Genomic DNA, 15,000 nt, shown 5'->3' on the forward strand with positions numbered 1-15,000 from the left:
TGTGTGTGTGTGTGTGTGAGTGTGTGTGTGTGTGTGTGTGTGTGTGTGTGCTTGTGTCCCTGAGTGTGTGTGTGTGTGTGTGTGTGTGTGTCTCACCATTTGGACAGCAGGTCCCCCCATGTCTCCAGGGTCTTCTCAGCACAGTCCTTGGACACGTCCCCCGATCCGCTCAGCAGAGGCTCGTCATTATCTGAAAGGAGGAGCAGACCCAGGATCAGACCCAGGACCAGGACCGGACCAGGACCAGACCCAGGATCAGACCCAGGACCAGGACCAGGATCAGACCCAGGATCAGACCCAGGACCAGGACTGGACCAGGACCGGACCAGGACCAGACCAGACCAGGACCAGACCAGGACCAGACCAGACCAGACCAGGACAAGAACCAGACCCAGACCTAGATCTAGACCCAGACCAGACCAGACCCAGAACCAGACCTAGACGGAGCCCCAGACAGCTCTAGACTAAGCGATCAATTAATCAATTAATTGAATTTCCTTAGCCTTTATTTAACCAGGTTGAGACCCAATGACATTTAAATCTCTTTTTCAAGAGTGACCTGGCCAAGAATTTCATACACACACACAAACACACACAAAACACAAATATATTTTTTTTAAAGCTCAAAAGTGCCATAGAGGAAAAGTGCAGGGAAGCCATAAAATCCTATGTCAATTAAAACCATTACAATTATCAATAGTTTCTATAGATTTCACCGTTCCCTTAAATTCATTCAGAGTGACTAGATCTTGGAGTTTCAGTTCATTTTGCAGCAGATGGGGCAGAAAACCAAGGCCTTCTCTCCCAGCTCGGTCCGAACTCAGCCCAGTCATGAGCACAGTGTCCTGAGGCCGTCACCCATAACTGCCACGTCATCCGCTTCAAATGTTCATGTTAATGGCGGTTCTATCAGTGAAAGAGTTCCTCGCATGCGTCTGAGAACGGTTCTAACGCTGAAAGAGTTCCTCGCGTGCGTCTGAGAACGGTTCTAACGCTGAAAGAGTTCCTCGCGTGCGTCTGAGAACGGTTCTAACGCTGAAAGAGTTCCTCGCGTGCGTCTGAGAACGGTTCTAACGCTGAAAGAGTTCCTCGCATGCGTCTGAGAACGGTTCTAACGCTGAAAGAGTTCCTCGCGTGCGTCTGAGAACGGTTCTAACGCTGAAAGAGTTCCTCGCGTGCGTCTGAGAACGGTTCTAACGCTGAAAGAGTTCCTCGCGTGCGTCTGAGAACGGTTCTAACGCTGAAAGAGTTCCTCGCGTGCGTCTGAGAACGGTTCTAACGCTGAAGGAGTTCCTCGCGTGCGTCTGAGAACGGTTCTAGCGCTGAAAGAGTTCCTCGCGTGCGTCTGAGAACGGTTCTAACGCTGAAAGAGTTCCTCGCGTGCGTCTGAGAACGGTTCTAACGCTGAAAGAGTTCCTGGCGTGCGTCTGAGAACGGTTCTAACAGTGAAAGAGTTCCTCGCGTGCGTCTGAGAACGGTTCTAACGCTGAAAGAGTTCCTCGGGTGCGTCTCAGAACGGTTCTAACGCTGAAAGAGTTCCTCGCGTGCGTCTGAGAACGGTTCTAACGCTGAAAGAGTTCCTCGCGTGCGTCTGAGAACGGTTCTAACGCTGAAAGAGTTCCTCGCGTGCGTCTGAGAACGGTTCTAACGCTGAAAGAGTTCCTCGCATGCGTCTGAGAACGGTTCTAACGCTGAAAGAGTTCCTCGCGTGCGTCTGAGAACGGTTCTAACGCTGAAAGAGTTCCTCGCGTGCGTCTGAGAACGGTTCTAACGCTGAAAGAGTTCCTCGCGTGCGTCTGAGAACGGTTCTAACGCTGAAAGAGTTCCTCGCGTGCGTCTGAGAACGGTTCTAACGCTGAAGGAGTTCCTCGCGTGCGTCTGAGAACGGTTCTAGCGCTGAAAGAGTTCCTCGCGTGCGTCTGAGAACGGTTCTAACGCTGAAAGAGTTCCTCGCGTGCGTCTGAGAACGGTTCTAACGCTGAAAGAGTTCCTGGCGTGCGTCTGAGAACGGTTCTAACAGTGAAAGAGTTCCTCGCGTGCGTCTGAGAACGGTTCTAACGCTGAAAGAGTTCCTCGGGTGCGTCTCAGAACGGTTCTAACGCTGAAAGAGTTCCTCGCGTGCGTCTGAGAACGGTTCTAACGCTGAAAGAGTTCCTCGCGTGCGTCTGAGAACGGTTCTAACGCTGAAAGAGTTCCTCGCGTGCGTCTCAGAACGGTTCTAACGCTGAAAGAGTTCCTCGCGTGCGTCTGAGAACGGTTCTAACGCTGAAAGAGTTCCTCGCGTGCGTCTGAGAACGCAGACCGTGAACACCAACGGTAACGGCTAAACTGTGTGACTAAACTGGGCCGCGAGCTAGACTAGACATGAACACACACACACACACACGCACACACACACACACACACACACACACACACACACACACCGCGTGCGCTAAAGCTCATCATGTACAGACGTCTAGGCCTCAGCTCCAGACCTATTAGAAGTTATTGCCCTGATTCAAGTCTCATATGTGACTCTGTCCTTGTCTCTCATGGCCCTAGAGGAAGTCTGAAGTAAGTAAAGCCTTTTGAGAACCAATGTTTCTCAGGCCTAGTGGCCCATAGGGCAGGAGCCTGACTCCTGATTCTGTAGCGTGAGGCAGCTTGATGTACAAGTCCACCCCCTGGACATGACGCTAGTATGTACTAGTCCACCCCCTGGACATGACGCTAGTATGTACTAGTCCACCCCCTGGACATGACGCTAGTATGTACTAGTACCCCCCCTGGACATGACGCTAGTATGTACTAGTCCACCCCCTGGACATGACGCTAGTATGTACTAGTCCACCCCCTGGACATGACGCTAGTATGTACTAGTCCACCCCCTGGACATGACGCTAGTATGTACTAGTCCACCCCCTGGACATGACGCTAGTATGTACTAGTCCACCCCCTGGACATGACGCTAGTATGTACTAGTCCACCCCCTGGACATGACGCTAGTATGTACTAGTCCACCCCCTGGACATGACGCTAGTATGTACTAGTCCATCCCCTGGACATGACGCTAGTCTGGCCCACAATCCAACCCTGGATGCTGAGCACCAAGCAGGGAGGCATCGGGCATTTTTATAGTCTTTGGTATGACTCGGCCAGGGATCGAACTCACGACCTCCCGGTCTCAAGGCGGACACTCTAATCGCAAGCCCCCTGAGCTGGTCAGGAAGGCAGGCGAGGGGGGTAAAGGTCTAAGGCAGGGGTCTCAAATCGGCTTGGGGCCACTGCTGGTATCGTCAAGGTAGGGGCGAGGGGGTAGGAGCTAGGGGGTAGGAGCTAGGGGGAAGGGGGTAGGAGCTAGGGGGTAGGCGCTAGGGGGTAGGCGCTAGGGGGTAGGCGCTAGGGGGTAGGCGCTAGGGGGTAGGCGCTAGGGGTAGGAGCTAGGGGGTAGGAGCTAGGGGGTAGGAGCTAGGGGGTAGGAGCTAGGGGGTAGGACCTAGGGGGTAGGAGCTAGGGGGAAGGTGCTAGGGGGAAGGGGCTAGGGGGAAGGGGCTAGGGGGTAGGAGCTAGGGGGTGGGAGCTAGGGGGTGGGAGCTAGGGGGTGGGAGCTAGGGGGTGGGAGCTAGGGGTGTGTGCGCCAGGGCGTGAGACGGTCGCTCACCTTCCTCCTCGTCATCCTCGGGCGGCGAGGGCACCATGGAGCCGTGGGAGGTGGACTGCAGCAGGCCTGGGCTGGCCGTGGTCTTCCTCCGCTCGCGCTCCGCCTCCCCCTCCAGGCTCAGAACCTCGTACAGCGTGTCGGAGCCACTCTTGCGCTCCTTCCGCTCCATCTGACGGGGAGGGGGGAGGGAAGAACGGGACTGAGAACATTCCGGACCGGACCGGACCAGCGGAGCGGCCGCTGGTGGAAAGCCTGGCTTCAGGCCGGAGTTTCTGATAGAGTTTAGTGTGTAGGTGTGTGTGTGACTCTGACCTATCTGAGTTACAGGTAGAAGGTGTGTGTGTGTGTGTGTGTGTGTGTGTGTGTGTGTGTGTGTGTGTGTGTGTGTGTGTGTGTGTGTGTGTGTGCGTGTGTCTGTGTGTGTGTGTGACTCTAACCTGTCGGAGCTTCAGGTAGGAGGTGTATAGTGTGAAGGTGTGTGTGTGTGTGTGTGTGTGTGTGTGTGTGTGTGTGTGTGTGTGTGTGTGTGTGGGTGTGTGACCTGTCTGAGCTTCAGGTAGAAGGTGTATAGTGTGAAGGTGTGTGTGTGTGTGTGTGTGTGTGTGTGTGTGTGTGTGTGTGTGTGTGTGACTGACCTGTCGGAGCTTCAGGTAGAAGGTGTATAGTGTGAAGGTGTGTGTGTGTGTGTGTGTGTGTGTGTGTGTGTGTGTGTGTGTGTGTGTGTGTCTCTAACCTGTCGGAGCTTCAGGTAGAAGGTGTATAGTGTGAAGGTGTGTGTGTGTGCGTGTGCATGCGTGCATGTGTGTGTGTGACTGACCTGTCGGAGCTTCAGGTAGAAGGTCTCAGTGTAGCTGCGCTTGCTGAAGGGCCAGAAGAGCCTCTCGTTGGGGGGGCAGACCCGGACCCTGGTCTCCAGCAGGAAGCGCACGGGCTCCTCCACCTCCGTGATCACCAGGTCCACCGCCGTCGTCATGTACATGAACTTGTCTGTCCGACACCACGCAGCCAATCAGAGGGACAGATCGCAGTTGCAACCATCATCACAGAGAAGAGATAATCAGCCATGGACCTGTTGTCCATGTCAGTACTGGGGTTGGAAAATTCTGGGAATATTCACATACTTCCAATGGGAATTAACAGGAATTAATAATATATAATATAGTATATAATACTAATAATAATATAAATATTAATAATGATGATAATAATAATGATGATGATGATGATGATGATGATGATAATAATAGTAATAATAATAAAAATAATAATAATAATAATAATAAAAATAATAATAATAATAATTAGTATAAAAATAAATATACAAATAAAAAGTAATTAATTCATTCCCATGAATTCCCATAAATTCCGGTTGGGAATGTTGGGAGGTTGGTTCTTATCCCTGGAATGTTGCATCCCTAGTCAGGACTAGTCAGTGACATCCAGCTGCACCTTTCGGCGTCTCCTCGTTGACGGCCTGGAACTGAGGTGTGTTGGGGTTCCAGCTCCCCGTGATGATGTAGGACTTCCCGTCTGAGCTCCTCCCCATCGACTCCTAGAGAGAGAGAGACGCTTTTACTAATATGTTATTTAACCTTTATTTAACCAGGAGGTCCCATTGAGATTCATCTCTTTTTTCAAGGGAGACCTGACCAGACAGGCAACAGCATAAAATAAATGATATAAAAACAACAACAACATAAAATAAACACAGTTACAGACATGACATAAAAACAACAACAACCTTAGAGTACATAACAAGAGTAAACCTGTAACATTTTAAAATCCCAGTTCATCTGACAGAATCAAAAGCACTCACAGCTTATAGAAGCTGTCTCTAAGTTCTTCAGTCGAAATTTAAACTAATTTAAGGAAACTAGGTAATCAAGTTGCAAGACATTGAGAGATGGGAGAATGGATAGAGCTTAGCTAGTGACTAGACTGATAATGACTCTACTCTTAGCTGACTAGACTGATAATGGACTCTACTCTTAGCTGACTAGGCTGATAATGACTCTACTCTTAGCTAGTGACTAGACTGATAATGACTCTACTCTTAGCTGACTAGACTGATAATGACTCTACTCTTAGCTGACCAGACTGATAATGGACTCTACTCTTAGCTAGTGACTAGACTGATAATGACTATACTCTTAGCTGACTAGACTAATAATGGACTCTACTCTTAGCTAGTGACTAGACTGATAATGACTCTACTCTTAGCTGACTAGACTGATAATGACTCTACTCTTAGCTGACTAGACTGATAATGACTCTACTCTTAGCTGACTAGACTGATAATGGACTCTACTCTTAGCTAGTGACCAGACTGATAATGACTCTACTCTTAGCTAGTGACTAGACTGATAATGGACTCTACTCTTAGCTAGTGACTAGACTGATAATGACTCTACTCTTAGCTGACTAGACTGATAATGACTCTACTCTTAGCTAGTGACTAGACTGATAATGACTCTACTCTTAGCTGACTAGACTGATAATGGACTCTACTCTTAGCTAGTGACTAGACTGATAATGACTCTACTCTTAGCTAGTGACTAGACTGATAATGACTCTACTCTTAGCTAGTGACTAGACTGAAAATGGACTCTACTCTTAGCTAGTGACCAGACTGATAATGGACTCTACTCTTAGCTAGTGACCAGACTGATAATGGACTCTACTCTTAGCTAGTGACCAGACTGATAATGGACTCTACTCTTAGCTAGTGACCAGACTGATAATGGACTCTACTCTTAGCTAGTGACCAGACTGATAATGACTCTACTCTTAGCTAGTGACTAGACTGATAATGGACTCTACTCTTAGCTGACTAGACTGATAATGGACTCTACTCTTAGCTAGTGACCAGACTGATAATGGAGTTGACAGGTGTGACAGGTGAGGCAGGTAAAAACAAGTAAACATCCAATAATGTGAGCATAGCACAGTGTAACATGGTGGAGTGTTGAGAGAAACCGTAGTGACCCTCAACCCCCGACCCCTGAACCCCAGATACACACCAGGTCCAGCAGGTGCATGTCGCTGTTCTTCACGTTCTTCCCTGGACTCAACAGCAGGCCGAAACACCTGCCGCACACACACACACACACACACACATGCACACACGCACGCACGCACACGCACGCACGCACGCACGCACACACACACACACACACACACACACACACACACACGCACACACAGAGCAGAGAAAGAACATTGTATTTGAGAAGGAATGGAGTCAGGTGTAAAACTTTGCATGTCTCAATAGATGAACTGTCTAAATAGGATCCAGGTGATTTATAGAAAGCCCCCATTCTGGGACACGAGAGCAGAGCAGGGAATGTCCCGGAACCTCTCCAGCCGCGTCTCCACCTCCAGAACCGACCCAAAGTCAGGAAATCTCAGTTCACGAGGAGGTGACGGCGTCTCCAGACTCTTTCTTAGCCCGGGAGAATGAACAGAGCACGGAACCGGACCCATCCATCACGCTCTCACAGCCGGGCCGGGACAGCCCAGCTCGGAAACAGGCCGACGTTTCAAAGTGATTGTTTATCAATAATAAGTGAGTTATGACATGTTATGCATATCTCGGAACAGAAAGGTCTCCTTGGCGATGGGAGATTCCGGGGTGAGTCGTCGTGGCGATAGAGCTTGGCAGTCCCGCCGGTTCTGGTGACGTACCGTATTCTCGTTCCGTTGTCGTTGTCGTTCTCAAAACGTTGCTGTGTAACCCAGGCCTGAGTAACATACTAAGGACGATGCTACTGCATCTCTCTCTGGCCAGCGTGTGATTGGACAGTTACCTCTATGGCCTAGGCCCTTATTGGACGGTTACCTTTCTATAGCCAGCTCCTTATTGGACGTCTGCTGGACGTAGATGACGATCTTCTTGTCCATGCCAGGACGCAGCTTGAAGCTCTGCCTGTCTTTGTCTTTTGACACGGCGCTGGAGAAGACAAGAAACACAGAGAACTTGGACGTCAAGCCTGGAGAACCGGGTCTAGAAAAGACTCAACCCTGGACTACAAGCCTGGAGAACCGTGTCTAGAGAAGACTCAAACCTGGACTAGAGAACCGTGTCTAGAGAAGACTCAAACCTGGACTACAAGCCTGGAGAACCGTGTCTAGAGAAGACTCAAACCTGGACTACAAGCCTAGAGAACCGTGTCTAGAGAAGACTCAAACCTGGACTACAAGCCTAGAGAACCAGGCCTAGAGAAGACTCAAACCTGGACTACAAGCCTGGAGAACCTGGTCTAGAGAAGACTCAAACCTGGACTAGAGAACCGTGTCTAGAGAAGACTCAATCCTGGACTACAAGCCTGGAGAACCAGGTCTAGAGAAGACTCAATCCTGGACTACAAGCCTGGAGAACCGGGTCTAGAGAAGACTCAAACCTGGACTACAAGCCTAGAGAACCAGGTCTAGAGAAGACTCAAACCTGGACTAGAGAACCAGGTCTAGAGAAGACTCAAACCTGGACTACAAGCCTGGAGAACCAGGTCTAGAGAAGACTCAAACCTGGACTACAAGCCTGGAGAACCGGGTCTAGAGAAGACTCAAGCCTGGAGAACCGTGTCTAGAGAACCAGGTCTAGAGAAGACTCACACCTGGACTACAAGCCTGGAGAACCGGGTCTAGAGAAGACTCACACCTGGACTACAAGCCTGGAGAACCGGGTCTAGAGAAGACTCAAGCCTGGAGAACCGTGTCTAGAGAAGACTCAAGCCTGGAGAACCGGGTCTACCCTTTGGTTTATGCAGTCTCTACAGCAGATCAACAGTGATGATGGGATCAGACGAGTTTAGTTTGTGCAGAAACACGATCAAAGCCACCTCTCTCTCTCCAAAGCAAACCTCAGCCTAGCCGCTACGCTACGCCACGAACCACAAACCACTTCAACAAAACAAGCACTACAAACCACAAACCCCTTCAACAAAACACACACTACAAGCATTTTACAGGACGTGTTCAATCTCCTCAAATGAAATTCAGACGGCGGTAATCTCTATGAATAAGATAGTAAGTAGTACACCTGCATGTAAACAGCAGAACGGCTGACTGAGCTCACAGAGGAGATTTACACTATGGACTATATATTATACATGTATTATACATTATATATGTACATATTTCCAATGTGTTCAGCGCTGGCGTTGGTTTCCCTGTAGCGTGTCAAAGCTGTGGCTTTAGATCAACATTCCAGGAACAATCAACCGAGACTTTAATGAGCAGGATATACGCATCTCTAAAAATAATCTGCCCATTTCTGTTTACCAAACAGGCCGTGTCGTCTTGAGCTGTTTGTGAGGTCGAGGAAGTGACTTAGAGCAAACAAGAAGAAGCTGTCGCAACATAGTAGGGAGGGATGATTACTATAGGGGAAGGAGGGAGAGAGAGAGGAGGGATAGAGAGAGTATGGAGAGAGAGAGGGGAGGGGGAGAGAGGAGAGACAGAGAGAGTATGGGCAGAGAGAGGAGGGATAGAGAGAGAGTATGGAGAGAGAGAGGGGAGGGGGAGAGAGGAGGAATAGAGAGGGAGAGAGAGAGAGTATGTAGAGAGAGAGGAGGGACAAAGAGAGGAGGAATAGAGAGAGGAGGGAGAGAGAGAGGAATGATAGAGAGAGTATGGAGAGAGAGAGAGGAGGGGGAGAGAGGAGGAATAGAGAGGGAGAGAGAGAGAGTATGGAGAGAGAGAGGAGGGACAAAGAGAGGAGGAATAGAGAGAGGAGGGAGAGAGAGAGGAATGATAGAGAGAGTATGGAGAGAGAGGAGGGACAGAGAGAGAGGAATGATAGAGAGAGTATGGAGAGAGAGGAGGGACAGAGAGAGTATGGAGAGAGAGGAGGGAGAGAGAGAGGAATGATAGAGAGAGTATGGAGAGAGAGGAGGGACAGAGAGAGAGGAATGATAGAGAGAGTATGGAGAGAGAGGAGGGACAGAGAGAGTATGGAGAGAGAGAGGAGGGACATAGAGAGGAGGAATAGAGAGAGGAGGGAGAGAGAGAGGAATGATAGAGAGAGTATGGAGAGAGAGGAATGATAGAGAGAGTATGGAGAGAGAGGAGGGACAGAGAGAGTATGGAGAGAGAGAGGAGGGACATAGAGAGGAGGAATAGAGAGAGGAGGGAGAGAAAGAGGAAGGATAGAGAGTGGAGAGAGAGAGGAGGGACAGAGAGAGGAGGAATAGAGAGGGAGAGAGACAGAGAGAGAGAGGAAGGATGGAGAGTATGGAGAGAAAGAGGAGGGATAGCGAAAGGAGATGGATGAGGAGGAAGGATGAATATATAGAGGATGAATAATGAGAGAAATGATGGACAGAGAGAGAGAGAGAGAGAGAGAGAGAGGAGGGATATAGAAGGAGGATGGATGGAGAGGGAGGATGGAGAGAGACAGAGAGGGTGAATAACGTTCTTTATGAAGCGGGGGGGGTTCCGTGGGGAGCGAGTTGGGGGAACCAATTAGAGGAAGCATGTGTGTGCAGACAAAAAGAGACGCCCTTTCTATATGAATCACTTCCTTGTTCCCCGCAGGGCATATTCCCTATGAAAGTGCCAGAGATCTGAGCTGCAGCTAATTCACTTAATATGCCATCGGGAGGGAGGACAGGCCAAAAATACAGCCGCAAATAGGAGGATATTAGCTCTGGAAACAGATTCCCACTCTTCTTCAGTTAAAAAGTGGAGTGCAGCGGACCGAGGCACATTATAGGAGAGAGATAAGAGAAGAGAGATAAGAGAAGAGAGATAAGTAGGGGTCTGGAGACGCTAAGGCACTAACCTTAAACTGAACCCTAAAGCCTGGATCAACTCAACACAAACGTTATTCACTGGCATACCTGCTAACACTTTATTTGAAGGGGTGTGCATCACGCGACATGACGCTGTCGTAACCATGACATGACACAGGAAGGAATCTTATGATATGGAAATGCTAGCGCAGAATGGACCGCCTTGATGGTCATGCGCTCGCATGAACGCGACGGCGTTTCGATTTTTAACTCGCACGCTCTCGAAAATAACGTCCGTAGTCTCGAGCTGTCGTGGGCCTGATTCGCCGACGTGTGCGTTTTGCTTCACATGCAAAAAAAATGTTGGGTCATTCTCATGTATACTCCTCAGTGTCATGGCAGGGTCATGGCTAGGTCATCATTGAAAATGAGAACTGGTTCTCAACTGATTTTGCAAAATAAAATAAAATAAAATAAAATAAAATAAAATAAAATAAAATAAAATAAAATAAAATAAAATAAAATAAAATAAAATAAAATAAAATAAAATAAAATAAAATAAAATAAAATAAAATAAAATAAAATAAAATAAAATAAAATAAAATAAAATAAAATAAAATAAAATAAAATAAAATAAAATAAAATAAAATAAAATAAAATAAAATAAAATAAAATAAAATAAAATAAAATTTAACAATACATGTCAGTCTTATGCATCTCTTCAAATAAAGTGTTACTGTGGACCTTTATTTCTCAGTCTTACAGACTGGAATGGACTTCAAGAAAGAGAATTTTGACCCCTGACCCCAGACCCCCTGCACACCTGAATGTGCCCTTGCCGTCGTCCTCCCTGATCTCCAGGCTGACGGTGAAGGTGAAGACGTCGCTGTCCGGCGTCAGGGGCGGGGCTTGGGCCGACAGCAGCGCCTTCTTGGCTGACCGCCTAAACGCCGTGGCGAAGCTGTAAAGTATCCTGCTGACCTGTAGAGACAAACACACACACACACACACACACACACACACACACAATTAGCGTCCAGTGTTTCATGGCTCAGTGCATTAGTGGAGACTTGGCTCCATTCTGGCCATGTGAGATCAGTCTCATGTTCCCTCAGGCGCTCGGCACAGACGCTGGTCCTGGATCAGCACAGACGCTGGTCCTGGATCAGCACAGACGCTGGTCTGACCTCACAGACGCTGGTCCTGGATCAGCACAGACGCTGGTCTGGTACTCACAGACGCTGGTCTGACCCTCACAGACGCTGGTCCTGGATCAGCACAGACGCTGGTCTGACCTCACAGACGCTGGTCTGGTCCTCACAGACGCTGGTCCTGAATCAGCACAGACGCTGGTCTGACCCTCACAGACGCTGGTCTGACCCTCACAGACGCTGGTCTGACCCTCACAGACGCTGGTCTGACCCTCACAGACGCTGGTCTGACCCTCACAGACGCTGGTCTGACCCTCACAGACGCTGGTCTGGTCCTCACAGACGCCAGACCAGACCAAACCAGGCTAGGCTGGACCAGGCCAGGCCAAACAAGACCAGACCAGACCAGGCCAAGCTGGGCCAGAACTAGACATAAACACATGAGGAGCCTCAGTGTGTGTGTGTGAGTGTGTGAGTGTGTGTGTGTGTGTGTGTGTGTGTGTGTGTGTGTGTGTGTGTGTGTGGACAGAAGACACAGGGGCTCTGACAGACCAGGGTAAACACATCACAATGGGGAGCTCTGCAAACATGGACCCCAGGGCACGGCGTGTGTGTGTATTAGGGCTGTCAAAAGTGCCAGGAAATTGAGTTCGAATATATTCGAATTTATTTATTAGGGTTCGAATAATATTCGAATATTATAGGTCCTACTATAAAAAATAAAAAAAATCCACAAAAAAAAATTCTATCATAATTCACAAAAATAAGATACTTATTGTTTGCGCAATATGGTGACGCTGCCTCTAAACTGGCCTGCGCGTTATTTTCCACAAAGGGGCAGTAGAATAGAGGACGTTGGTGAACTTACTAGTTTAACAGGCCTAGAGGCCTACAAAGCCTAGAGGCCTACATATGGGGCCTCTCGTGTAGCCTATAAACATATTTTAGATCAACTGTGTGGACCAAAATGGTTGTGACTCTAATTCACTTGACTTAGCCTACCAACCATGCAAGATCATTTTTAAAATGAGCCCTCTGCAGTTTATATAGCCAAATGCGCAAGTGAATAAAGCACTTTTTCGTGGATGTAATTTGCCACAACTCGGCATTTATTAATCACACAATAATATGGAAATAATAAATAGGAAACCCCCGTTTATTTCTTAACACAAAAAGTATTCAAACGGCTACCCTAAAACATAAACCTAAATTACATTCTGTTTAGGTTTTTTTCTTCTTCTTTTATCATCCAATTGTATAGAACTCTTGAGAACAGAGAGGCATAGCCTTGTTTAGCCTAGGCTATATCACCACTAAACAATAATGTCGTTGTTGGACTTATAACTAAATAAGCACTTTTAACTTAGCCTACATGTCAGTGTGTGGGTTGAGTAGCCAGCCTATGGTACTGATTAAAACAACAAATAGGTGTCCATGTCCATTTGGAGCCGAAAGTAGGCTATCACTGGAGGTTATTGGCAAGGAAAACGAGACGATCCACTTGCTCCGGGTCCAGGGCAGAACGTTTTTTGTTGACAATGTTTCCAGCGGAGGAAAACACCCGTTCTGATCTCACCGAAGTGCCAGGGATGACCAACTTCTGCCTCGCTAGCTGAGCAATGTTTGGGTACTTTAGTGAGCCTGTCGTTTTCCACCACAAGAGTGGATCCTGGTCGGCTCGTAGTGGTGTCTCGCTCTGGTAGCGTTTCATCTCTTCTTCTAAGAGGGTACTCGGCTGGGGGGCAGGTGCAACATTCTCCCTGTATGTCTCCCCGAAGAGGTCGCACATAGCGGACAGCGCAGTGAGTGGTGCTGGGTCAGCTGTCTCTCTCTCCGTCTCTTTCTCCGTCTCTGTCCCGGCTCGTGCGAGAGCAATCTCAGCCCGAATAGTACTATACACGTTCTCCTTCTCGTCATCACACAGATGCACTAGTTTGTGAAAGCGAGGATCAAGGTAGCTTGCTACATTTAAAAGCAGGACCGTTTCGCTCTCATCCTCCTTATTATACCGCTTTCCGAGATCTTCAGTCATTTTTTTCCTCATGTCTCGCACTGCCGGGAGTTCATCAGGGAGAGGTTTTCGTAGCTGTGACAGAAGGATGTGCTGCAATGGCAATACAGCGGATGCTGTGGGGTATTTGTCCGTTGACAAAGCTTCGGTTGCCACCTTGAATGGCTTCAGAACCTCTCTAACTTGTTCCAGCATTCTCCATTCATTTGTTGTCAATTCAAGGCGGGATATTTTTTTCTCCAGAATAACTGCAGCAACAGCCGCCTGTTGTTCAGATGCGCGGCAGACCATATCATAGGTGCTATTCCAGCGAGTTGGACAGTCGTTGATGAGTTTGTGTTGTGGGAGTCCCAGCAGGGCCTGCTTGGACCGTAGGAGGCAGCTATCAGTGGGAGACTTCGCGAAATGGGCCGCAGTTTGTTTTAGTCTGGTGAGTGGGACATCGATTGCCCTGATGTCAAGCCCTTTGCGCACGGCCAGATTTATTGTATGAGCCACACAGGGGATGTGTGTGGTTCCCATATGGGTTTTGATGGCATTTATGTAGTTTAGCGCATTATCTGTTGTAACTGAAAGCACTGATTCACGTTTAACGCCAAAGCTAGCCAGGGACTCACAGATTGCATCACTGACGTGTGACGCATCGTGCCGGCCTCTCAACTCGCGCGTTGACAGCACATAGTCCTGCATTTCCCATTCATCGGACAGTACATGAGCTGTCACTGTCACATAAGCATCAGTGGCAACCGAGGTCCAGCCATCCGTGGTTAGGGCCACATGCTGGTCCTTAAGAATAGTTTTTAGGTTTGCGCATGTGGTGTCGTACAGTTTCACTATCCTATTGGTCACCGTCCCCCGAGAAGGAACTTTATAGCGCGGTTCCATTTCCTTACATAAATTGGCAAATCCCTCACCATCAACAACACTTATAGGACGCATGTCCTTGCAGATAAACTCGGCTATTTTGTTGGTTATCGCCTCTTGCTTTACTGGGGGGAGGTTGGCAGTTGGAGGGAAGAATGTTGTCATCTTCGGTTGTTTAGCCAGTGGCTCCTCGTTCGTTTTCTTACTCCATTCCCGCGGGTGGGACACCGTCATATGGCTCCTCAGGTTGCTTGTGGTATTGGAATATACCACGCTTGCTCTGCAGAGCTTGCATATAACCCGTTTCTTATCTTTGACCTCGCCATTGATGGCCACGAATCCAAAAAAATCCCAAACAGGGCTCCTACTGCTAGCTAATGGGACCAGCTCTTCCTCCATTTTCACTTTTCTCACTAACAAACGTATTTCTGGCGCGCAGGAAATGAACTTTTCGTGCATGAACATGATTCGCTGCATACAATTTATATATAATATTAATTATTAATAATATTCGAATTCTCAAATTTAGGTTCGAACTTATTTATTTTAAATAAATTCGAATATATTTCGAACTTCGATTTTTTTTTGACAGCCCTAGTG

General features: G+C 48.2%; 1 protein-coding gene across 1 annotated transcript in view; it reads right to left on the bottom strand.

The window, feature by feature from the left end:
* rabgap1 (RAB GTPase activating protein 1) overlaps positions 1–15,000 on the bottom strand; it is a 66,794-nt gene that overhangs the window by 36,550 nt on the left and 15,244 nt on the right. The window contains exons 7-13 of the mRNA XM_084455648.1: positions 11,198–11,355; positions 7,482–7,592; positions 6,664–6,730; positions 5,093–5,195; positions 4,461–4,630; positions 3,644–3,812; positions 97–190 (exon numbers count right to left, since the gene is read on the bottom strand). Of these exons, the coding sequence (XP_084311774.1) occupies positions 97–190; positions 3,644–3,812; positions 4,461–4,630; positions 5,093–5,195; positions 6,664–6,730; positions 7,482–7,592; positions 11,198–11,355 (872 nt within the window). The remainder of the gene's footprint in view (positions 1–96; positions 191–3,643; positions 3,813–4,460; positions 4,631–5,092; positions 5,196–6,663; positions 6,731–7,481; positions 7,593–11,197; positions 11,356–15,000) is intronic.

This window comes from Borostomias antarcticus, assembly GCF_949987555.1.
Source record: "Borostomias antarcticus genome assembly, chromosome: 2".
Lineage (NCBI taxonomy): Eukaryota > Metazoa > Chordata > Actinopteri > Stomiiformes > Stomiidae > Borostomias > Borostomias antarcticus.